General features: G+C 40.0%; 1 protein-coding gene across 38 annotated transcripts in view; it reads right to left on the bottom strand.

Annotated features, from left to right (window-relative positions):
* Positions 1-25,839, bottom strand: part of ARPP21 (cAMP regulated phosphoprotein 21) — a 142,498-nt gene that overhangs the window by 35,087 nt on the left and 81,572 nt on the right. For 19 of the 38 annotated variants that reach the window (XM_042043941.1, XM_042043936.1, XM_042043946.1 and 16 more), the window contains 6 exons: positions 18,287-18,517; positions 13,804-13,973; positions 12,195-12,299; positions 9,528-9,833; positions 8,881-8,886; positions 1,799-1,925 (listed from right to left, as the gene is read on the bottom strand). In XM_042043941.1, coding sequence (XP_041899875.1) covers positions 1,799-1,925; positions 8,881-8,886; positions 9,528-9,833; positions 12,195-12,299; positions 13,804-13,973; positions 18,287-18,517 — 945 coding nt within the window. The remainder of the gene's footprint in view (positions 1-1,798; positions 1,926-8,880; positions 8,887-9,527; positions 9,834-12,194; positions 12,300-13,803; positions 13,974-18,286; positions 18,518-25,839) is intronic. The other 19 variants (XM_042043954.1, XM_042043956.1, XM_042043959.1 and 16 more) reach the window with 7 other exon arrangements.

Here is a 25,839-nt window from a genome sequence, read left to right as displayed (position 1 = left end):
AGAATAGCTACACACTTAAAATCATCGCCACAGCAGGGAGCCTAAACTGTAGACACAATGTTTTCATTTTTAAACAAGAGATAAAAATAATGCTTCCAACTGAGCAGGCAGCTGAAAGAGCGAATTGCAGGAAAAGATTGATGTGCTACATATTTTACACAAACTCCTTGACTCATGTTTTCCAAAGATGTAAGGAAAATGATGCAGTAAACACTGAAACAAATTTAGCATTTGCATCTCTGCATTGTCCGTACTCACACATAACAGCTCCTGTGCCACAATATATCTTTAAAACTAGCATTTTCTGATGATCACACAGCTGGATCTTCTCCAGAACATCACTCACGTACTTCAGACCATCTCTTGTGCATATCACCTACCATAATCTCCACTAGGCTATGGCTGTAGCATTAAACTGATAAATACGGTTTTATAACACAGTAGATACAGATAATGTCATCTAAGTTGATTTGCACTTTGTTTCAAAGATCCACTATACAGAGATAATAAATATGGTACCAGACTGTCAGGCAGGAGAAGCTAGAAGAGACAGATGACCTTTGTGCAATACTTCACCCTCCTCTCTCTCAGGAATGTATAATACGAAGGTATGAAAGCAGACACAGTCAGTCACCACTGACACCGACCAAAATGTCACCAATTTTATTAGAACACAGAGCAGCATAAAAAAAAAGAAGTAATGAATTGCTTAGTTATAGCTGTGTTTGCTGTGTCTTCGTCTCCCTGAGCGCCTGAGAGAGTGGAACAAAATTGCCAGCAGTCACATTACGGAGATAGGTTGACAAGCTGGATGACCCCATAAGTCTTGTTCACATCTCATGTCTGGGCTCTTGACTTGCATCTTAAATGACTTTCATATCAAAGCTTTTGCAGGGAATCTGCTTTGCCATTCTAAAGGGTTTTTGCCAAACCGAGATTGAACGATGAAAACTTTGTCCTACCTGGCACATCTCGAAAAACAAAATCCTCCCCTCCACCTCATCCCCCTACACCTGGAGTTACTGTTTGAGACACCCTATGAGGGAAGGTATGCACTAAAGAAACAGACAGCAACTTAAATAAACAAATCTCAAACACCAGAATCGTTTATTCCCTTGAAATGCGACGACTCCTTCACAACCACAATTCCTACTCTCCCACAACACACACCAGCCCAGCTCTCCCTCTGTCCCTCTTACTCTGGAGTCATCCAGGGTGGCATGACACAGCAGGAAAAGAGACCGGTTCACTGTGAGACCTGCTACTCACTCTCTTACAGTGTAACGGCCCCCCTTCCAGCCGCACGGCGCTGCGGGCAGCTGTCCCCACGGCCACCAACCACACACAGCCTTGCTGCTCCTCGGGCCCAGGGACAGCACAACGTGGTGGAGCACACCCAGAAGTGGCCCCTTCTGCATCATCGCGCACCTGTCCGCTACGTGGGGTGATACAAACATGTGAAGAGTTGCCATGACGAAGGGCAACCACAATGGCTGGCTTGAACGTGCGCTGTGACTGCTCATACCAGCTCCCTCTCAGCTCTCTCTGTGCCCAGCCACATGCAGCATGGACGCTGAGGACACAGCATGCAGGACAGCATGGATGGAGGATGCAACATCTGCTCTTCCACTACTTGGGATGTCCAAGCAAAAGGTTTCTCAATTTGCAATTTTCAGTGTATTTTCAAACAGAACAGCAACCAGCTTTCCCCACTGCTGTTCAGTTAAAGCACAACCAACAGGTTTCATCTGCAAAGGCACTGTGAGCAGCTGAGGAAATGAGTACCAGATGTACATACCTGCTTGCTGGGCAGTCTGGGCGATCTGTTGACTCCGCTGTGCGTTGTACTGAACTGAGGCAATGGGTCTGTACTGCTGAGTTGTTGAGGTAGGGTACTGACCAGATGGGTAATAATACACTGGCATCTGCAAAGAAAGAGAACAGTAAACTCTAGAGATCAAAGATTCATAAAATAGAACAGAACACGGAGGGGGAGCAAGAGTTCAAGTCAAGCATATTAGTGGGGTAACACTAATCAAGAGAAGAGGTTTGCCTCCTGTCTATTCAAGAATTGCTGCTTGCTTTTGGCCAGGAAAAGGGCTATCAGTGCCCACATTTCATTTCAGATACTTTAAGAAACAGGAGGAAAAGAAAAAGAATTTTAATTGAAAGAGAAAAAACCAGAAAGGATTCATAAAAAACTACATGTGTATACCAAAGAAAAAATATCACCATAATATTTTATCACAGTAAAATGTCAAAAGCTGCAGGAAAATGGATGCAAACACCACCTTCCATATCAACATAACACATACAGACAGCATGTTGAACCATTAAATGAACTTGGGAGGAAATGGTCCAGTCAAAGCAAGGAATGGCCCGGAGTACAAATACGTAGAAACAAGATGGAGAGCAAAATGGAGTGTGTGCACCCTTAACACTTGTAAGAAACAATTATCAAATTGATGCTTCTGATTAACAGCTACATCCCTCCTTACACAAACATTTCCCTCTAAAGCCCTTCTCGCACTTGGGGCGAAAACAATTATAGTTCAAAACACAATCATAGCTGTTTTCTTGCAGGAGCTGACGGTAGGCATTAAGTCAGCAAGTTCTGCTAGATGGGCTTATTTTTTTCTATTATTATTGTTGTTACAGAGCAACGTGTACTACATCTCCTTATCACACAGGTGAACATGAAAGTTTGAGGGTGACTGGAGCAAAAGACTTTTCCTATACATGTCACACCACTGTTACTGAGACATTTGAGCTAAACAGCTTTCAACTGACCCTTCACAAGTTCAAAGCTCTCAAAATTTTTCATTTTGAGCTGTCAGGGATGCTGTAGGCATCTGATAGAGTTTGGCAGTGTATGGTATGAACAGACTGCAGAGGGACAAAGGCTTGGAAGAACATTGCTTCTCTCACAATTTCTGCCACAGCTGTCAGCATTTCTTAATAAATCATACTATTTTTTTCTCACTTTGTGTGTAGCATTTATACTACACAGACATATGCATGGAGTCAGACCAAATGCTTTTATATTTTTCATGCAAAAACAAGAACTATTTTTGTGACTTTTATTTGCCTGATACAGATCACTCAACCTGATCACCCATACAGTTGGCAGAGTAAAGGTAACTACATCCTAAAGGTAACTACTGGTAGGACATTTTAAGAGAGTTCAGAAATTTTTCTTGGAAATTCTCCAATGCTAGATGAGGAAAAAATGGCACAGACACAAAAGACTAGGTGAGAATAGGCTATGGATGGCTACTTGGGCAAGTAGAAGCCTACTGAATGAGTAACTGTGGTGGGAGAAGGATTTAGGATTAACAAAGCTGGACTGGGTGGTGTTGCTGAAGTTAACCCCACAGACCAACTGTCAGTCAGTAGCATCTGTCAATCAAGAGGCCGAATACCCATTCATTCTTCAAGGTCTACTGATTTTCTTTTTAATTTAATTTTTTTCCCTCCCTCTGCTAATATCAGCCTGATTCAAACAAGTATGAGAAAAACAAGGTTTTGACTGGAAAATGTTGTAAAGGTATCCTCCCTCCAGACAATACCAAGTGACACCTAATGGCTGCTGCTGGCCCTCAAGCCATTTGTTTTGTTAGTGACTAATGTAACAAAAACAAAATGCCTTTGTAGAATGGACACCACCACTATGAATTTGTTTCTCTGCAAAGAAAAGCCACAAGGAATAGGAAAGTGGACCCAAACATTTAAGGCGCAAAATTATTCTTTAAGCATCATAGCAGTGTAAATTGTGGATCAGGAGAGTTTAGTGTGATGAACTCATCTCATGGACAGCTGATTGTTCTCAGCGACACTCTACTACAGGAGGCTTGAAAGAAATGAGATTCACTCTAAGTCAAGTCAATGCAAATAGTTGATCCAGCCCTGGAGCAGGGGAACAGAATAGACAACATTTCAAATATTCTTTATTTTCTATTACTATATTCTACAAACTAAAGAATATTAAACCCCTGTGGAAACACTCACTTCTCCTCCCAGCAGCTTAATGTCACTTAAAGGATTTATTTGATTTACCCCCAACTTCTTCATTTTCCTGGTGCAGACAAGCCCCTAGATATTTAAAAATACATAAGCATTTGACAACAATGAGAATTATTTCTTGGGGAATGATTGTATAGGTATTAACCTTAAAACATAACCTCAAGAATCTATGTTTTGAAGTCAGGTTTATAGTTGAACATGCTGAGCACAAAAACAAATATGTACACTGAAGCATACACTTATTTATTTTTACCACACACATAAAATCTCGGTGTTAGTCAAAGGGTTGTCTCCCTTTCTCTCATTTTCTCAATTCATTGGAGTGCATTTGTTATGCAACCCACTTAAAAGTTTATGAGAGTGCAATCTATCAGCATGAAAAAAATGCTAGTAGTAGAAGAGTAAAAAAAATTATTTTACTTATAAAGATTAATGCATGAATTAGCCAGTAGTAATGAACACATGACACAAAAAGAAGAGGTTTGGATTTTGGTAGGTTTTGTTGTTTTGGTTTTTTGTGTGTGTGTGTTTTGTCGTTGCTGTTTTGGGGTTTGTTTGTTTGTTTTTGGTTTGGTGGGAGGGGTTCTGTTGTTTTGTTTTTTAAAGCTCAGACATTAAAAGAAGGGCTTAGTTTAAAATATAGACATGGTCTAAAATAGGTCTTTTATGCTTGACGGGCTTGGAAGGATCCATTCTCATTTATCTTGAATACATCTCTGTGTCAGCAGCTGAAACGTTATTTTTCCTTTCTGATTCTACTTTGGTGAACAGTGGAATTAGAGGGATCAGAGATAACAAGTATCACTTACATCATCTACTCTGATCCTCTTGAATTTTTTAGTTTCTCATCACATCAGTGTTACTAACACCTTTACTTCTGTGCTCTTCAACAAAAAACATTACATTTCTGTAGCAGCCTACCAACACGCCAAATTATACTTGAATTGCATTCCCATGCAAAATGCACAATCAAACCTTCAGCCTTTTGCTTGTATAACATTTTATTTACAGAACCAGGAAGTTTCCACAGCATTAACAAGCATGCCAATGCAGCTATATGGTTACCCTAAAAATAAAATAAATTTACCAAAAAAATGTGCTTCTAAGACCATAACCTAAATAATTGCCACCTTCTTTAGTCTAAAAGCATAGTTTTTTGATCTTAATCGTGGATACTGTGAAAAATAATTTTTAGCAAGATTTTTAATCATTATCTTGTTTGTAGGCTGACCATTCCACCATGTTCTACTTTTTCTCTCATATACAACGCTTTAATTTAAATTGTAACAGGACTGGGCAAATCACTTCAGAGACACTCATGAAATGGCACAGAGAGACATGACTTTTTTTCTCTTCCTAATGTGCTTTGTCCCCAGATGATATGTAGAGACTCAGTGCAGTATTGGCTTTCTGCTTTGTTCTGTCCACACACAGTCTGGAACCCATGATGAGGCTGGGTGTCTCCCTTGGCTGCTCTCTAGCAGCACCCATGAAATTCAATGGTATTCATTGCTTATTTCACATTTTTAGGATGATTTTACTTTCATAAACTGCCTCCCTACTGGCTTATATCTTGATTCAGCCATTGGATTGGTATTCTACCTTCTCTTAACACTGCTGATATCCAGTAAGGTTTGGACTGGCACCTTCATCCAGATGCTGACACCATTGCTAATGCAACTGTTACAGTCGCATAAATGGGAGTGAAGAAGACAAGAGAAACCCCAGTGATGCATGGACACATGAAGGTACCATTTCTTCCCAATATCTAACTGACAGGGATCAGTCATTCCTCAAGGCTTTTTCTCTACCTCCCTGCCCCCTCTGTAATAATTACAGTAACAGGTAACAAAAAATAATGACTTGTAAGATGTCGTCCAATATAATTTTCAAAGATCATCAAAGAAAGCCCCGCTCATTTGCAGTGACTCCCCAGCCTTCTTCATAACAAGTTTCCTGGAGGAGACATGCTGTGAATAAAGATTTTGTCTTAGGGTAACTACAGACTCTCACGGAGCAGGCTTCTGCAAAGAGACAGCTAAAATTAATGATGACACAAAATTAATTCAGGTGAAAAATCCCTCAACATGTTAATTACATCTCCAGGCCTCTCCAAGAATTCATGCCATCTCACTTTTGGATATCACTTTTCCAGAAAGAATGAGTCAGAGATGAAAATAACTTTTAAGGGAGGATATCTTTTCCCACTAACATAATACTTGCATTTTTTCCACTTCTTCATTTGCAGAGGCAAAGACAGGCACCACTGATAAAGTACTACAAAGCAGAATGTGGACCCTTGTTAAAGTATTGGGCCCATAAGCGCTACAGAAAAACCATCAGAAAGAGAAGAAAATTGAAAATAAAGAAAGCAAACATATGTTCGATATTCATGACAGAAAGCAAACAAGCGTTTGGTGCTAGAGGTCCCTTTAGCAAACCCAGAGTAATGGTTGGGTCTTGGGCTGGTTTTTTTCTTTTTCCAATTGGCTGAACAAAGAGAAATCCTTATTTTTGATTTATTAAATCATGATTCTGTTAAGCTGCAGAACACCTGTGATGAAAGAAGAAGCAAAAAGAAATGTAAAGGATTCTCTCACCACTTAGGCATGTCATGTCAAACTCAGCCTGCTTCTGCTTTAATACAGACTGGGAGAAAGAATCTTGGAGAGCAGCTGTAGAGCCACATTTAACTGAACTTTAATAGAAAAGCTAGTAATTTAAATGCAGTACCATCGGGTGTGTAGGAGAGTTTCTTTCTCCCCCTTTCACCTCCCGAAGGAAATTATCATACTCACAGGATCTCCACCCAGGTTTTCACTGCTATTTTCCAACAGCATACAGGGTACCACAGCCAACCTTATCAGCAATGCATTTACAGGAACTAATTAGCCATTAATGTCATGCCTCTTTTATACTGGTATAAATTCAATAGCAGCATTTAAGATATAAGAGTGCTTTTACATTGATTGCATTGCATTGATTAATGCATCACATAATGTTTTCCTTCCATTAGCATCCTTATTGCTTTCTTTTTTTCCCAGAGCCTGCCTCAGACCACCTGCTTTGGTGTCTGAGAGCAGCCTTACTACTGCATCTGAGCCCCAAAGAGTAACAACAGCTGACTCAGACAATAGCCACTGCCACAGTGAAGCTGTGCCATGGGCAGGACAAGGATTTGGGATCTACATGCCATGTACAGAAAACAGTGCTCTAAGGCTAGAAGAACTACTATTTTCCAAGGAATCACTCTTATCTTTTTATAGGAGGGATCCCCTATTTGCCGTACATGTGCTGCATGTAGTATCCAAACCACTGTGCCACAATCTAGGACTGAAGTGAAAGAATTAAAACTTGAAATGTCAATCAGAAGCTCCCGTCTGTGTGTGCAGATGCAGAGAGGGGCTGCCCTCCCTCCTTTCTAGCTGACCAAGGCCACTGTGCTTTCAAGGGATAGGGGCATGGGCAGCAGCCACTAAACCCTGCCAGGCCCTCTTCCACAGGTATCTGACAAGGATTTTTTGGAACAGCAACAAGCTGGAGATGGATGATGTCTGCAGAAGCAGAGGAAACTGTCAGCACTGCATTTCTCACCTTTCTACACACCCCCGAGGACAAACCATTCCCCAGTAAAACAAGTGAAGTTGTTGCAAAGCCAAAAGATATTTTTCCGCTGTCAGTAACTTTCCACTTTGTTAAAACATAGGAGGAAAGCAGCTGGGGTATGGACAGAGACACAGTGACCACTAAATGCACCAGTACTGTACTGGTCCTACAGCAGACTGTACATGAAAAGGCACCTCCTCATCACTTGTCCTCTGAAGAAGTTAATCCGCCTCCCAGTAGCACCAGAGCAAGGATTAACTTGGAAAACAGCTCCACCAAGCAACACTACACCGTGCTGAGTGAAAACCCTGCACCCTGCTGCACACGCAAGGGTGAAATCCAACACTCCCACTGCAAGGCTCAGCCAGGGGCAGGAGCTGTGGCCAAACCCGCCCAAAGCAGCCTATGCCACGTCAACCGAGGCGGGTCTAGCAGAGACCCCAGGGCGAGCTGCACATCTGGTCTCACCCGAGGGGGTGAGGAGGTGGCGTGGGGTCTCTGTCAGGACAGGCAGCACCATCCTGCAGCCCCCTCAACTCCCACAGCAAACCCTGGCCAGCAGAGCTGGGAAACACATCAGTGCCTGCTGTGGTGGCAGCCTGGAAAATGGAGATGCTCACATTTACCTAGTTCACTAGAAGTGTCATGAGGTTTGACTAAAGGATGCTGGAAAACACTGAGGGCACCTGGGGGTTGTACATGAGGACCAAAGCCTGGACAGCCTCTACTTAGGAGACACAATCTAGATGGGAAGATGGACTCATCAGGGAATTTTGCTCTTTAGGTCATTTTTTTTTCTCCCAAATTTAAAAAAACCACAAAACCTGCTACATTTGGCAAACTGTGAAATATTTTTCTAGCAATATTTCCAATTTTTTGTAAAAGAAATCACATTATTGAACTTCAGCTCCTTCAAACTTGTTTTTGGCAAGCCTTCTCCTGGAAAAAATAGCTGCACATTTTTTAACAGAAATTATGGATTGCAAAGCCCTCTATGGGATGTCAGAATCCAGGAGTCCTCAAATTTCTTTTATTGTTATTTAGTGATCTAATTAAGTAGATCCTTAGCCCACTTAAAACACTGTAACAGCGAAAATTTTTCATTCCTATGGCAATGCAGAATTCCATTAATAAGCACAACTGGAGATTTTAAGTAAGAAGCAATAAACAAAAAAAACCCACCAAAAAACAACCCCCAACCAGTAGGGTTTACAATACATTTACATTAAAAGAAATGGTGAATTTTTTTACCTTATTCTTGTATTTTTAATTCCAAGGGATAAAATGAAAACAATAAAAATGCTATTAATAACATTTAAAGTAGAATTTAAATGAAGTTATTTATAATTGGATAAAAGAAATTTGTCTTTTTAATGTGTATGCCTTGAAAATTGGCCAGAAAATCATCTGTGCATTTTACTTTTTGACAGTAATCACTTTCAATATTCTGTAAAGGTACCCAGGAGACAAGCAGAGATGTTTGGCAGTGAACAGTAAAACATAATCAGTCTTCAGGAAGACAGTTAAAATTACTGATCTGTGACACCTCACATGTTCAAGTCAATTAAATATGATTAACGACTACCTGGGCTGATGTGCACATTGCTCTTTTGGTATATGTACAGAGAAAAAGGAGTATGGGCATTTACTCACCCTCCTCCTTCATATTCATGTGCAGATGTGTCATGGAGTACAAACATATGTTCAGAAAATGTTTTGAGGAGAGGCAAGGCATTGATGAAACCCAGGAAACAACAGAGCCTTTGCAAGTTTCCCGCCACCTAAAGACCTGCTAAACTTTTACTGGGGAAAAAATAAAAAATATCTGGAATGTTTATATTCCCTTCCTGATGTTACAAAGAGCACCGTGCCGAAGTGGCAGCAGAGGTTTTGCCTACCTGAGCAGGTGGCGGTGGCTGTTGCACAAAGCCCTGGGGCGGCGGCGGCGGCTGCAGCACTTGCTGGGACACCGGTGGTCCTGAACCCGTAAAGCCTCCTGGGGGAAGCTGCTGGCTCGGGGAGGCCATGATGTAACCTGTCTGCTGGGCAGGCTGCTGCAGGATTGGCGAGGGGTACACGGGGCCAGAAGGCGACTCGGGGTTGTCTCCTGATGACTGACGGCTTAAGCTCATCTGGTTAAACTGCGCTGTCATGTCATCTCGCTGCGGGGCAGAAGGCAGGAGAGAAGGATGGAGACATGATGGCTGCAGCAGGCACAGGAATTAGCAAAGCAAAATAGGTTCAGAGCATGAGGGGGGAAAGGAATCACTCAGCTCCAATCCATGCCAAACTTTGCATGGGTATCTACAAAAATGGAGGCAATTAAAGTGAAAATCACTATAAATACCTTGACAAAGACTTCCATACTGTAAGGTGAATGGGATCATTTGGCAAAAAAGCCAATTATTTTGGCTCTTAGCCTGCCACACTCACCTTTAATTCTAAAATGACAAGTGAACTTTACAGTGTTCAAAAGAAGACATTTTAAATGTAAAGGGCATGAAAATAACATTATGAATACCTCTATCCCCAAACACAGAATGTGTCAGCCAAACACATGCTGGTAATTTCAGCCATGTTTCAAATTGATCCCAAGAGGAATTCAGTAGGATTCAGGTGCAGATCTTTCCCTTTTTGGATTGTTTTGAAAATCCAAGGTTGTAAACATAGAGAAAGTGAAAAAAAGCTAAGCCTAATGTTGCTATTTCAAGGCTTTTTATTCTGTGTTGGAAAGAAACAAGTTCTGTATTTGATCGAAGGGGGAAAGAAAAAAATAAATATGTGGTAGGGTAAACGTACCATATAAAGTCAATGGACCTCATTACATGCTAGTAATAATACAGGCATTCTGAACTGTATCTGTTCATTCTTGCAAAAAGATTCATATTGTTCAATGCTGTCAAGTTTATTTTATGGAAGTCAAAGATTTACAAATACAATTCTAGGCATCTTCATTTGGGCCCATATCATAAGACTTTTAAATACTCAAAACTCCATCATGTAATGTGCTGATTACAGATAGGAAATAAGCACTATAAAAATGCTTTTTGCTCAGAACATCCATATTATTTTTTAAAAGAAGCCTCTTAATATTGTTAACAGCCCTGTGGTATTCATTCTCCAAAACCATCCTGCACAACGTATTTAATGGCAGGAAACTTCAAACCGTGTTAAAAATGAAACAAAACAAAACTAAAAAACCCAAAAAGTTTGCTTGTGGAAAGCACTGCTGGGGACTCTACAGAGACTCCCCCTCACAACTGAGAACAGATGTCATGGATTAATGTTTTAAACACTACTGACGGATGATCAGGTGGTTTATGGAAGTAATGCAGTAATGCTATTAACTTTACCATCATCCTACATTCATATTCAGACACATGAGTTGTCTCTGTGAAGTTGTTCCTTTAAAAAGCTAGGATATTCGTTACCAGAATGGCAAATGACTGCTAACAGATTCTACAAGAAACTTCGCTGAGCCAGAAATGCCTCTAGATTTTCAGAAAAGAGAAAAAAGTCTTTAAACACCTATAATCTATACAGTGTTTGTATAATGGAATGTATATTGAAGGTATTAATTCAGATGAAGTTTCACTACTGAATTAGCCAATAAAAATATTACCCTTCTTGTGACTGTCACTAGGGCAACCTGATATTCCTGCAACACTTCTAGAGAATTAGCATTGAGACATGCAACTTTTGTTAAGCACGGAAAATTTATTTTCCTTAAAATGGTATCACTCATCTACTAGCCATTAATAACATTATTTTATCTGCAGGGATCCATTCAGCTTTGTTTCCATATCTTACTGTAACTATGTGACATTGGGGGAAAAAAAAATTCAGTCATAAACAAGATTACTAGAGCAAGAGAGAAAAACAACAGAAAAAAATCTCACAGTGCCTCTTTAAAATGTCAGCTTCATTTTAGAACAGTATAATCTTAGTCCTGCAAGCAGCAAACCAGAATCAGGCTCCAGAAGAACACACTCTATTTATTTTCATTATACACGTCCATTGGTGCATTGTCATGATGTACAGCACACCACATCTTCTGCAGCTGGTTCACTGCTACTCTCCTTCCCAAGTGCTCTGATATCACCAAGGAATAAATCCAGGCAGTGGGTTTAGTATATGGATAAAAGAATATAAAATAAAAAATAATGATTTCTGGAGGTCTCTTCTCCTGCCTTTGCAGACATGAAAGAGGGATAACCCAAATCTCCCAAATAGGGATAACCTATTCAAGTTATTAATTTAAAATCCCTTGGTATTAAGTGAGAAGACATAAGCTCCTACCAGCAGGCACAACGAAACATTTTTCTGGAGGCTCTGCTAAGCAGGTAGAGAGCCCTGGTGTAACATCACCCTTCAGGTTAGGTAACCAGAATCAGTGGGAATGCTCTTACAAAATGCCTGTCAGTACCAAAAGCATAAAGGAAAACAGGTATTTAGACAGGGTTCTCATGTGTGACACCTGTTGCAGGGCTCCCCAAGGCTCTTGGACACACATATTCACACCTCCAACTTCAAGGAAACAAAAAGAAATAAAAAATCTTTAGTACCACAGAAAACTGCTGTGTTGGAGAGACTGGCAGGAGATGCTGGGGAGGATAAGAAACTGCTGGATATTGAACTGACTGAGAAGATGGCTGCATTGTCTGAACAGGCTGCAAAACAAGCACAGGGAAAGACAATAAATTCCACCATTTAGAGAAAAATAACAACCACCACCACCTTTGTTATTGAGAACAAAGATCTCAAACACAGCTCTGAAAATACAGGTGACTCATCACCAGCCTGAGTACAAGAGGTCAGGTATTGTGATTTTAGTCTTCGTTTTAGTCTTATACCAAACAATTATTACTGGTAATTCTGCCTCTTTTCATGGGTTTGATGGCTGTTAGATTAAATATAGCCGCAGCTATACCTTCTTACTCGTAATGTGAGGCAAAGCCAAATTATGATTCTACGTTTAATTTACCGAGATAAAAATGGAAAGCAGCACAGCATAAGTGTATATTTGAATTTTGCTGTTAGTGACTGATTTAACTCTGAGTGTGTCACAGGCAAAAGAATAATGATTGTAAAGCTGCTTTGGGAGAACACAAGAGTTTCAAAAAATGACAAGGAACAGGCTGTGAATTACCAACAGACAGGCCATCAGCTTGGAGCAGATGTTTATCTAAGTGAAAAAAACAATTTTCCACAGCACTATTACCTTGGAATAGCTTTAGTATTCCTTTCATTTTAACCTCTCATGTAACTTCTTGCATAGGTTTGGTACTATCTTCTAAAACTGTGAAGACCCGATCAAGTAATAGGAGTCATAATCATGTAAGTCCAAACCCAGTAAAATCAAAGCAACTTTACTGAATTTAAATGCTCTATTTCTGCATAACCTGGGATGAAAATGTGCCAAATTATAAAGCTGCACAAGAACCACAGCAGATCTTGGCTGCTCCATTACTAAGCAGGATGTAGGATTCTTGCTTGAGTAGTTCCCTCCGCCTGCTCTGCTCTGGGAGAACAGGCATGCAATCCACAAAATTAAGTTTGAACAACACCCAGACCCTGCTGCCCATGCTCAGCCACACCTGGCCATATGCCACAGCCAGCTCAGGGACCAGAGAGCCAACATACCATGTGCTCAAACAACGTCGCTCTTCCTGCTGTAGCTCCAGAACTTCTAGCTCAGAGCAGGATCATGGCCAGAACACGGGCACAGGCAGAAAACCACCAATCTGGGGCAGAGGTGCTTGGAGACCACCCATAGATTGGGCCCAATACAACTGGACATGAAAGGGTTTGTAGAGCTCTTGCTGTACTTTTATTCTTTGACTCAGGCACACGGTTGTCAAAAGAGAAATGTCCCTGGCTCTTTGGAGAGAATTACAGACTGCACTGGTTTGAAAATGAATGCTTTAGCTTCCACTAATGGGTGAATTTTGCAAACTAATTTTATGTAGACATACACCAACTCACTTAACAGTACTTTTGAAAATGAAATCATCCTTGAGATAAAATTGAAGATGTAATCTTCCCTCTCTGCTTTATTCATGTTGAAAATAACATCCTGATATTCAGTCTAGATGCATTCTTCCCTTCTACCCTCTAAGTCATTCTTGATATCCCCAAGAGCTCCTTCTTTTTTTCCAATGATACCACACCTACCTGTGTGACAAGGTGACTTGCCATTTGCTGCTGTGGCTGTTGAACCTGTTGAGGCTGCTGGGGTGAAGGCTGCTGCTGAGACTGTCCCACCATCTGGCTCCTCATTGTCTGCTGGCCACTGGGAGGATTGTATATTGCCGGCGTCCCATCAGGATTTACAAATGGTTGACCTGAAACAAAACACCCAGCCCTTGCTGAACACTTTTAAGAACATACTGTTTCCTGTGTGAAAGCAAACAATTTTGCTTTAACTGATCACTCTTTAGCTGACCTGCTACAAGAGTAAAGTGTTCATCACTCTCAATATCTCATTACAGTAATTACAGTATCAGACATCTCTTTTTTTTCAGGGAAGACAGCAGATATTTGTTTAGGCAGTATGATTTTCCAAGGAATGGGTGGAAAGTTACCATGGCTATAAGATGATTCAGATGCTATGGTTACTTAAAATCATTCAACGATGAATCAATTAACATTAAAATTGAACTTTGGAGCGAACACTGAAGGTAGAGAATGTTCCCTTACATTTTCCTCTCATACAACAGCAGTCAAATGTACATAGCTACTTCTAAAACAATACAGTTTGTAGGAAAGGGGAAAAAAAACAAACCCACACTTGTTACTAATTTATTTACACATTCTAGTAACACAGTGCTGTACTTTTGAGAGCTGTGCCCTATGTACTTAGAGGAGCTAGAACTCCAGTTTTCAAGGAATCAACTCTTAAGGTGTATTTAAAAATCTCTTATATACAAGAAAAATTCTGTTCAGAGTTCTGGTAAATTGTTGAACTCATTTTGCTTCAGATAATCAAGCTGGGGGAAATAACCTTGTAAAATCAATATTTCTTTAAAATAAAAAAGTTTACCTAAGTCATTGTCTTGAGAACAAAAAAGAAATTGTATTTCTCTGTATGAAAAATGTTTTCCATTACCTCAGTTCTCTTTTCATTTCCATCATAAATCTGTAAATCAAAGGAATTATAAATGGTTTCATGAGAAAAAAGAAGCAGTTTTAGCAATGATGTGATAACCTTTAAAGCAGGTAACTAAGTATGAATATCTGAAATACAAAGGGAGATCTGGAGGAGTTCAGTGACTTAGAGCAACAGTGAAATAATGAACTTCTGATTTGTACCCTACACAGAATCTCTACCTGTTCTATCTACTCCTCAGCCTTTCAGCTTCTCCCTCCAAGGAATCATGGTCAGAAATGCATGAGGAACACTGGCTAAAGAACCTTGCCTTCTCTCTCTAAAGCATCAAGTTTCTAGATGAACTCAACACCACATTCACGCTGAGAAAGGTCATGAGTGAGTGGAAAAGAAGCACGGCGCAGTTCTGTCTATTGATTTCCTGATTCTTGCTGTGAACCCACTGGGTGACTATGGCATGGACTCCCAAGCTTTGGGAATCTCAAGCCCCAGAAGTACTTTAAAAGACTGAGTGAGTAAGATAACACGCTCCCAAAGCCTGTGTCAGATGCTCAAGGGAAGCCAATAAAGAGTATTTCCTGTGGCTCAATGAAAGATGACAGAACTGAAAGTGTAAAGTCCCAGCAACACTTTTAAAGATAAAAAAAGACTTCTCATGAAGAAGTCTTGAAATCAGAAATGAAAAGGAGAGATCAGAAGGTAACAGGGAAGACATTTGTAAGTTATGAACTGTGCCCCTGATAGAAGGGCAAAGATTGCAATGTCATTTCAAGGAGTACAAATGAAAAGTAAATGCTCTTAAATTGTCAGAGCGGTTAAGGAAGAACATGTCAAGAGGAATCCTTTAAAGGATGAAGCAGGCTGATGAAGTAAGTGAAATGGAGAGCACAGCCACATAAATGGTTCTTTGCCAAAGCAAGTAAGAAGCTTGACTATCTGGGAAGGAGAAGGGTAAAGCAGAGGAGAGAAAATAAAGGAAACCGCAGATATGGAAAAGAAAGTGCGGATTCCCAACACCTGGGAAGGAGCAGAGTGTTATAATCAGAGCAGGAAGATATTGACAGCATCTCTAGATGCCATTAGAGGCTTGCACAGTCAGTGACTATGCAGTGTGAAAGGAAGGAAAGATCTTTAAAGGACATGGTGTTATGATCAAAAGAGAAAAAGACTGGAAGTAGCCACTCTGCAAGAGAAGAAAGAACTAAAGAATGGGGTTACATAGGATAAGAAAATCTATTCATTACAGGAAACAAAGATCCTTTTTCCTTTTCTTTCAACTGTCTTCTCTTCACCTCTGCTTCTGACAGCATCCATCACTTTGATAGTTGATCACAGCATCTAGCAATCTAAATCTCCTCCCCATGGAGCTTCTTTTGTAATGTTTCCCTAATAAGATGCAAAGATTCTGAGCCCAAAGAGTGACTATTTTGCAGCATGTATTTTACTGCATGTGAAAAACACAGCAGATGCCGAAGTACAGTCTGCCTTCCAGCACAAGGTAGCAGCATGAAGCTAGAAGTTTGAGACAAGAATTTTAGGCTTTTAAAGAATCTGCTCCCTCCATTTACTTTATTATGTATATATTTACATGGGAGCCACAGAAACAAAACACAAGGTTTGAAACAAACACAAAATAATAAATACACAAAATACTTGCTCCCTGAATGTTAAACATACAAACATATAAGGGTTTCCCAACGATGCATCTGCAGACAATGAGGCACACGAAGAGGGAAGATGAGGTTCTCTGGTCTAGTGACAATACTGGAAGGCATTATACCTATAGCAGAAAAATAAGACTCCCTAGGTACCAGGCAAAAATCTAAACTAGCTGCTGCAATTTGCTAAATTGACAAGACAGATGTAGGAGATGTTTGTCTTACACAGCTCCTCTGGCTTTCAAGTGTGGTGAGCTCCAGCCTCTGTCCTTGCCTGTCCAGGAACAAGCAGTATCTCTCAGCTGTTTGTGGGCTCCAAGCAGCATCAATTCATTTGTTTTTCAGTCCTGTCACCTGAAATACAGATGACTCCTGCCTAGGCCTGCTGAGTTTTGTATGGATATGGACCATATGGTGGAACACAAAATGCTGTCTTCTGTATTGATCAAGAAATTTCAGTGTTTCAGACAGAACTGATAACCACCAAAACAGAAATAAGCAGATTAATATAATGATGGATCTTCTCCTTGCTGACAGTATTAGGCTCTCATGTCAATAATGCAGAAGCTTGGAAAAAAGTACACTTGAAGAGTAAAGGTTTGTGCAAGTTACCAAGTCACCTCTCCAGAAAGAACTTACCAAACTTACCACATTCAACTCTAAACAAACAAGAACTCCTCCTTGGTTTTAAATATGCTGATAGATATTGATGAGCCCCAGATATAAATATCTAAAAATACCTGTGGAAAGATTGGCTTAATAGTTTACTAAGGCTGTATTTTTCTTAAATGCTGCAACTTTCTTGACTGAACTATGACCAAAAAAATTATACTTAGTAGTGGACACACAAATAAGCTTTAAGTATTTCCACCAAATAGTGGAACACAGGGATTTAATACCCATAAAATACAAGTTATAAACAAAAATCCTCAAAGAAAACACTCCTGAATGTTCTATTAAGGACTTTGAAAAAAATATTCTGGAGTTCAACCCTCAGCTCTCAGTATAATGGGAGATACATTTCACTACAGGCTTTCTTGTTTTAAACCCAGCATAACTCAGCTAAGGTTGACAGCACAGCTAGTCAAGGTCACTGGAATAGTCCGAACTACTGAAGAAGCACCGCAGCCTCAAACTCTCTAAACCTTTTTAACACTGACAGTACAATACAGTGGGGAGTAACAGCACAACATGATCCAGACTTCATCCAGACCAAGGAGGTAACAATTTGCCTTACACTTTCAGCAAGCACCCAAATTCAAACTGAAGAGTTTCTGAAGCTCTCACAGCACTTGGGAGCTCTAGCATTTAGGCACTGCAAGTGTTGACTGTGAGCTGCAGTGATGAAAACTATCATGAATCGAAGAGTTACATCTTGCTCTTATCACAAACCTCACAATTTAAATACAATTACTAATCATACAGCTTACGTAACATTAATTCTGAAGTGCAAATTCAAATGCAGCCTTTAAGCCTTGTGAAATTCTGCTGTTAAGCACAATCTCTAAGAATGTGATGTTACATTTTGGTTGCACCGTATCTCAGCATGCTTGATATAGAAGAGCATCTGTCTTTATTGATGCTAACAGGATCTCAGAGGATTCACTGAGAGCCAGGGAGTGCCAGGACTGTTGAATGATGAGTACCTTGTCTGGGATGGAGCAAGTGTGTTTTGTATCACTTCCCACCAGCTATGCCACAACAGCCTCAGAATCGAATCTAGCTTTGCCTGCACATTTGAAAACAACCACTTCCCAAACATCATTTCAATGTATATTTGCTCATAAAGTGCCTCCAGAAAAATATGTCTAGAAACAAGAAATTTGCTGATTCCCCAGCAGACATCAGAAACACCAAAGGGCAGAATCAGGCAGGAGAGAACTGTACTGACCTGTGTGTGGGTTGAGAAGGATACTGCCAGGTGGTATCCCTGCAGCTTCAAGTGGAAGAATGATATAGCTGGTGTTGCTGGGGGCCACCTGGCCACTCATCCCGTTCTCAGGGTAGGACACGCTGCCTGAAGAATTGGCCGCTACCCCGGGGACGAGAGATGCACTTTGGAGAGGCTGATGTATTCGTGACAGTGATCCTGAGGAGCCAGCACTGCTGGAAGACTCTGAGCCTAACAGGGAGACATAATCAGAGCAGGAAGCGGGGTTACAAGGGACCACAGTCCCCACCAGATAGGGCACATACACAAGGACAGCCCTCACAGACTGCAAAGGAACGCATCACTCTATGCCCACCTAGCAGGATTTTCACTCCCTGCTGAACCCAGCACCCAGTGGTAACTTTTACAACCCAAAAACCCACTTTCCTCATGCAACATCTGCTTCCCCCCTCAGCTAGTAAGTAGACTTACCAAGAGGAACACAAAATCCTCAGCATGTATTTATAATGCCAAGGTACCAGTTCATAAGATATAAAAACTAAACATAGTGTTTATACATAAAAAAAACCCCAGAAAACAAACAAAAATGTAACACAAAAAATCACCAACATTCTCTGTAAGTAAAATGCAACAGCAACTGAGTTATCAATCTAGTCACAAGGTAGCTGTGCAATATTCATATTAACTTAAAGCTATCTGATGCTACCTAAGAATTTTGCCACTTTGGTTTTTCAACATCAAACCTAATAAAACAGATTATGCAAGATAAATCAACTATGCTAAACCACATTAGTTCCTGGAAGGATGGGAAGACACATTAATTTAAACCCCAAATATAATTTCCAAACTTCGGAGATACTACTTGATTGGATTTTAATTTGCTTCACATAAAAAAGACAAGAATCTCTGGGAGCATAAGGCTCAGGTGATCAGCTTCCTTAAAGCAGATGGTATGGACGCTTCCTCCCCAGAGCAAAGTATGTTTTAATTGCTACTTATGTCATTTTACTTGAGTGCGCTGTCTGTGCACCTAACCTCCACAGTGTTCACCTGCAGGTACAGACTAAAAGCAAAGACAGAATTCAGACTTCTGTTTAGAAAACTACTTTGAGGCAAATTATATCCTTTCAGATATGGGATACTGTAGGTAGACCCTGTAGTAGACTGCTCAGAGCCTCAAATTCATTTTCAGTCAAATGCACTAGAAATTCATTTATTTTCTCATATTTAAAGAAATTAGAGCAGAATAGGTTTCTTCTGAAGAAATCACACCAGCATCCTGTTACTTCGCAGAGGATCTTTCCACAGATTATTGCAGGTAATGTCTTACTGCGTAAGACATTTTTTTATCCACCTTCTTCAAACTTTGTATTTGTGCAGCAGCTACTACAGACACAGTCCTCTCTATAAGCTGTGCACTATTTGCCATCAGCAGGACACTAAATCTGCTTCTCAATATCTAATCAAGAAAGCAGAAGAGATTTCCAAGGAAAATTTTAATTTCTATAAATACACTTCAAAGTTGTATTAGTCACCGTATTTTCCCCCTCCTTGTAGACTGAGGTTAGAAATGTAGAAATATTATTCCTGAAGAAATAATTCTATTTATTAGATCATTTCAGATTTCAGTGTTTCTACAAATTGCAGAGTTATTTTTGGAGGTCATCCTCATCAAACTGCAAGTAGCATTTGGCATCTTCCTTGCAATTGTAAATGCAACTGCTGGAGTTCAATTTTCCTTCCAGATCAGTTTCAAGTCCTCTGCTGTATTTCTCTGGCCTTTCTACATGCACTTCATGTTGCTTCTTTTGAGCTGTCACTTTAGTTTCTCCTCTTTTCCTCCACCTTTTGAATTCAATGGGTCAGAAAGCTACCTGGAGATGGTAGTGATGATGAGATTTCTTAAACCTCCCATTATTTCGAAGCGTGTGAGTAGTATCAAGCCCGAATTCAGACTCTCTCCACTTTTTGTGGTATCCCAATGAAATAATATTGGCATAAAAGAAGATTGCAGCTCTGATACTCAACTGTGCGGTGTTTTTTTTTCTTTCCCCCTTTCTGTTGTTTTTATGGCAGAATCATGTATTGATCTACACCAGCTTCTGTGTGATACAAGCCAGAGGACTGCAATGAATCCAGGTGTACTCATCACATGGAAGCAGTGGAAAATACTTTGAAGCTATCACCTCACATTGGTCAAGCTGATAGCTTTGAAATGTCTGCCTTAAAAGATCGAGATCTGCTCTCCCATGTCAGTAGATCAAGTTAGTGATTTTGAAATAACGCAAATAAGTCACAAAACTGTATCAAGAATTTTCTGAATTGAAAAAGAAAATCCAGAAATTACTACTTTACCAATTTTGCCCCCATTTATACTGTATAAGAATGATCTACTTTATTTTATTCCATTATTCTAACTTACTTCCTATCATTTTAAGTCTAGACCTATTAAGCCAAGTAAATTCCAACACTAATGTTTGGAAATTAACACCAATTAATCTTGTCTTTGTAGCTCTGATTAGCTGTTTTCACACTGTCTAAATTTGGAATAAGAAATCACCGTATAATGAATTCAGTACTGTAGAAAAGGGAAAAAAATAAACTATCTGACTTTATTCAGATTCATATTAAGAGATGTCTTGCTAAAGACCTCTGAAAGGAACTTGGACTAAATGAGATTTTTGCCCCCATTACACAATCTAACCTCTTTTTTTCAATATGTAATGATGGATAGTTCTTCTAGATTATTCTGTAATTTTCTTGCTGCTTCACAGTTGAGATAATAATAACCTTCGCATTCTCATCACTTTCCATTAATATATTTTTTAAGTATTCTGAGAGATACAGAAGTTCAAAGAGTTGTAAAGAAAAAGAGACAGAAAAACCACCACAAATGCTTAATAGCTTAGAGGGTTTGCAGAGGGAGAGTGTGGAAGTACCATTTATTTTCCAATATTCTAAGCACTAGTGAGTGATGCAACGTGTCCTGTTCTACTTTTCCTTGGATCAGCATTCAGTATCTGATGACTTTGAACATCTCTGCTCATCTCACCCTCCAAGTCCAAGGCAATGTTTCCTTTCTTACCAACTACACTCTCAAGATCTAGCCACTACCACTGCTTACTCTAGACCATCAATTTTTCAGGAACAATAGAGCACTGGAAGCATTTTTGTCTTGGATATAGGTTCTTGGATTAGAAATATCTATTTGCTACTTCTGTAAGTCACTTGTCTTTCTCTACATAACAATATATTTAGCAGTTTTTTAAATGAAAATGGTACATGCTCATGTGAACATGATTATTTCTCTCGAAGCTGAACTTCTAAAAATAAAACTGATGTTTCAGCACAGTCAGTTGGTGTGAAAATTAGGACTGGAAGAAGCTGGCTCGTGACCTGCTGCCCATACATCAATATTCTGACAGTTTTCACTGTACTTACAAGATTCATCAGGCTAATGCCTGTTTCAAGAAAATTATGAAAGGAAAAAGAAGGAGAAATCCAGTTACAAAACTCAGAGAAAAAATATAATATACAGGACACTTTATTAAGAAAAACCGCAAAACCTGAACAACAAAACAAACAAACAAACCAGCAAAGGAAGGTTAATGTATTAAAACGCCTGCAGTAATGTATTGAAATGCCTTTCCCAACAGGAGTAGCAATGAGCACCTAACAGGAGAGATTAGACTGTGTCTCCGATTACTTGGAGCCCTGCCAAGGAAGCTAATGATCCCTACAGATCTGTATCAACACAGCTAATACCCCAATGCAGCCAGCTTTCTGCAACTAAGGGGGAAAGAAATACAGTCCAACAGATGTGCGTTCCACTGAATGGCAAATGCATTAAGAGAAGCTAAAGGTGCAATAGTTACAACTTTTAAGCCTTCCAACAAGTATTTAACTAGACATGTAGACACACATAGAACATTTCTTTGAAACATGTCTTCCCTCATGATGCTAAAACCTGTTGCAATGTGTCAGTGACAATAACATGGTAGTTGATGTGCTAGATTTTCTCTTTTTCGGTGTTACAGACTGAACAGGTACATCATTGTACCCCTACAGGGACAACTATTTCACTTACCACTCTTAGTCAGCCCTGGAAAGTCTACTATATTACTAGAAAGCTAAACAAACCAACACTTTGTATGATGTCCTAAGTAGAAGGAATGCAATCTGATTGAAATTTGTTAAATTATTAACTCCCCACTCGATATTGAATTACAGCTTAGAACATGTCTCTTTGTACCTACTGAGCTACAGAATAACAGTGAAGGAAATTTTATTTGCAGTGTACAATCTGTGTTTTTCAGTAGAACAGGGTACTCTAAACGATCAACAGGTGCATGAAAATAACCATCAGAACCAATAAGATAACCATGTAATAGGTTTCAAACAGCCCCTTTTGTGAAGTTTGCAAAAATGATGTAACAGAATTCCTGTGCTAAGCTCCAATTCCTGTGCAGCTGAATGCAATAAAGTCTAAGACTAATTGACACTACTGGACTCTACTGCAGAGAACAGCACGTTCTGTGATCTCTTGCCTAAGGGCAAGATAACATCTTTTTGTGCTTCAGTTTCTGCTTGTTTGCTATGTACCATTAATTACTGATTTACCACAGGTTAGGGGCAGAACATTTAACTTTGGTGACAATATGAAAAGTGATCTAGAAAGGCTACAACATTAATATTGCATCACCGTATACCCTGTCGAAAGCAGCTGTGAGCCTTCTGTGAAAATCCTGAAAATTTTAATACTCCTGTGCTCAAGAAGAGTGCTTAACAATGCTTCTGGATGACGGCCATATATATATGGAATAATCTTCATATTTAAAGAGACCATAAATATTTTCCATCATTCAGCCAATGAGGAACATTTTGACCAGCTAATGACTTCATGCTGCTTTCATACAAATTATATGCAAGAGAAAAATATTTTAAATTCATTACTGTGAACCATAAAATTCTTCAGAGAAAAGTCTAGTACTTTCTGTAGGAGAACTGGGACAGAATCGGTGCCTAGCAGGCTCTGCCACGTTACCAGGGCAGCATGTCTAACATGGGTAACAACACCTCTGCAATTCCACTTCAACTACTGTAGTGAAGACAAGAAAACAAAAATAATCAAAATCACCCAAAATGAAAACACTATCAACCTTTAAATGTCTAGTGAGCTACAGAACACCTGGGCTGCCTATGGCACAAGTAGAGAGTAATGAAGGTTGTGCACGTTTTGCGTACTATCAAGTATCGCTTAGTACCTAATGCACCTTAGAAAATGCAAGTAGCACATGGGGACTTTGACTATTCTATGAATGCACTTAGCTATTTTTTGGTAAAGGGAAAACACTTTATCCAGACAAATTTCCCTACTGTTTTTGAACTGGTTTTTTTTTCTGCTTTAATGCCATTCAATAGCATTTTGGAGAGAAGGTTAGAAATAGTGATTAGGACATCCGTTCTTACGACTTTTCTCAGGCTAACTGACTTCGTGTCCTGGCTTTGAAGGTGTACGTTTGTTTTGACATCCAGTCTTGCTCTTTTTCCCCACCTCTTCTTTTTATCTTGTTTCTCTTTTACTATTTCTGTGCCTCGGCTAGCTTTCCAGTTTAAACACATTCCTTACTAAAAGTCAAAGCACTTTAAAAAGAGCATGGAATTTTAATATCACTGATGTTTTAAAAATGTATTGTAAGAGATTTCATTTGAAAGCAATTTGGGGTTTGGTGCCTACAGAGTGCAGATGCATTTACAAGTATTGGCATACTCCACAAGTCTCTCCTTTAATACATTTCCTAAGTGCATCCTTTTTACTATGCTTGATTTTAACACTAAAATGGCTTCTTAAAAATATTGCCCTTGCAATTAGATGTCTCCTCCAAACTGGATTTCCCTGACACTATTTTAAATGCTTTGCACCTCTGCAGCACAATGCTGCAGAAAAATACATTTACCTGCACTCTACTGAAGGTAGAATGATACAAAAAAAAGTACAGCAGGAGCCCGTGACTCCTCCCTAATTCTTGTACATCAAATTCAGTCCTGATGCTATTGAAATAGTCATTGGAGGCAAAGAAATCTGGAATTGAAACCATTGTATTCTATACTTCAAGCCCCACTGTATAGCCTATTCAGTCTATATTCAAATAAAAAATACATGAGAGTGTAGTTTCAAAACTACATACCCACTGAAATTGCCCCCTGCCTTCTCCAGGGCAGATCCCATAGGCATACAGAACACATGATAGGGAGGATTCTGTCATCTCTCCACCTGGCTGAACAGAGTGATGAGGGGACAGGGGGCAATGGTGACAAGTTCCTGCCTAGCACAGCAGGCAGGTCTCCTCTGTGATTATCTCACTGTCCCAGGTGCCCTGAGATAACAGATGTGAGGCTCTGAAAGTGGAACCAAACAACAGCAAGGATGGTGGTTCACTTGGTTGGAGGTTAATTCTGACTACACCCTGCATCAAAACTGCTTCCATAAAGGAAAAAGGATGGGTCATGGTCACAGCAGATTCCCTTCTGAAGGGAACAGAGGGCCCAACACACTGATTGACTCATTTCTTGGGGTCGTCTGCTGCCTCCTTGGGCTGGGTTAAAGACGTGAAAAGAAAACTTTTTACCATGATACAGCTTTATGGATCATTAACCATTACTGATTTTTCAGGTAGGCAGCAATGAAGTCCCAACAAAAAGTCCATGGGCAATCAAGAGACTTCAAAGCCTTGGGGTGGTTGGTTAAGGGATCAAGAGGAAAAGGAGTGTTCTCCTCTGTCCTTCCAGTTGCAGGAACTGATGAAAGAAGAGCCAGCAGATTAAGAACAGACTCTGAGCCTGGTGTCATTGACAGAATTTTTGGGGTTTTATCATGGGTTGGTTTATAGAACACCAGGCCTGCTGGTGACAGACAGGGTAGACCTGTCTCAAAGGGTTTGGAAAAGTATCTTTGCAGAGGAGTTATCAGGTCTTTAAACTAGATTTGGAAAGGGAAAGGGATGTAATACAGCACACCAGTATTTAAGGGATGGTGTGCTAGTGAGATTCTTTGGTCTGAAATCCCAGTGGAGGCAGGGGATGGAGATCCATGTGGCAGTGAAGACAAAAAGGTTACTGATCTGTCATAAATGATGGAAGTGCCTGAGAATGATCAGTAGGAATTATGGCTTCTTCCCACAAAAAGGGGGCAGGATCAATAGCCCAGCTTAAGGGCATCTGCACCTGCATGCACATAGCACGCAGAACAAACAGGAGGAGCTGGAAGCAACCGCACAGCAGGATAGCTGTGACACAGTTACCATCACCTGGTGGAAACATGGGTGGGATGACTCACGCAAGTGGAGCGCTGCAGTGGATGGCTGGAAATGCCTCTGAAGGGATACACAAGGAAGGAGGGGTGGTGGGATATGCCTTGTATGTTAGAGAGTGTTTTGACTATTTAGAGCTTGACAATGGTGATGAAAGGGTTGAGTGTTTATAGGTAGAAACCAGAGAAAAGGCCAACAAAGCAGATGTCATGGTGGGAGTTTGTTATAGACCACCCAAGCAGG

This window comes from Corvus kubaryi, unplaced genomic scaffold (assembly GCF_017639235.1).
Source record: "Corvus kubaryi isolate FWS band 111438036 unplaced genomic scaffold, C.kubaryi_AGA036_p1.0 37398, whole genome shotgun sequence".
NCBI lineage: Eukaryota > Metazoa > Chordata > Aves > Passeriformes > Corvidae > Corvus > Corvus kubaryi.
This window is presented reverse-complemented; position numbering and strand designations above follow the sequence as displayed.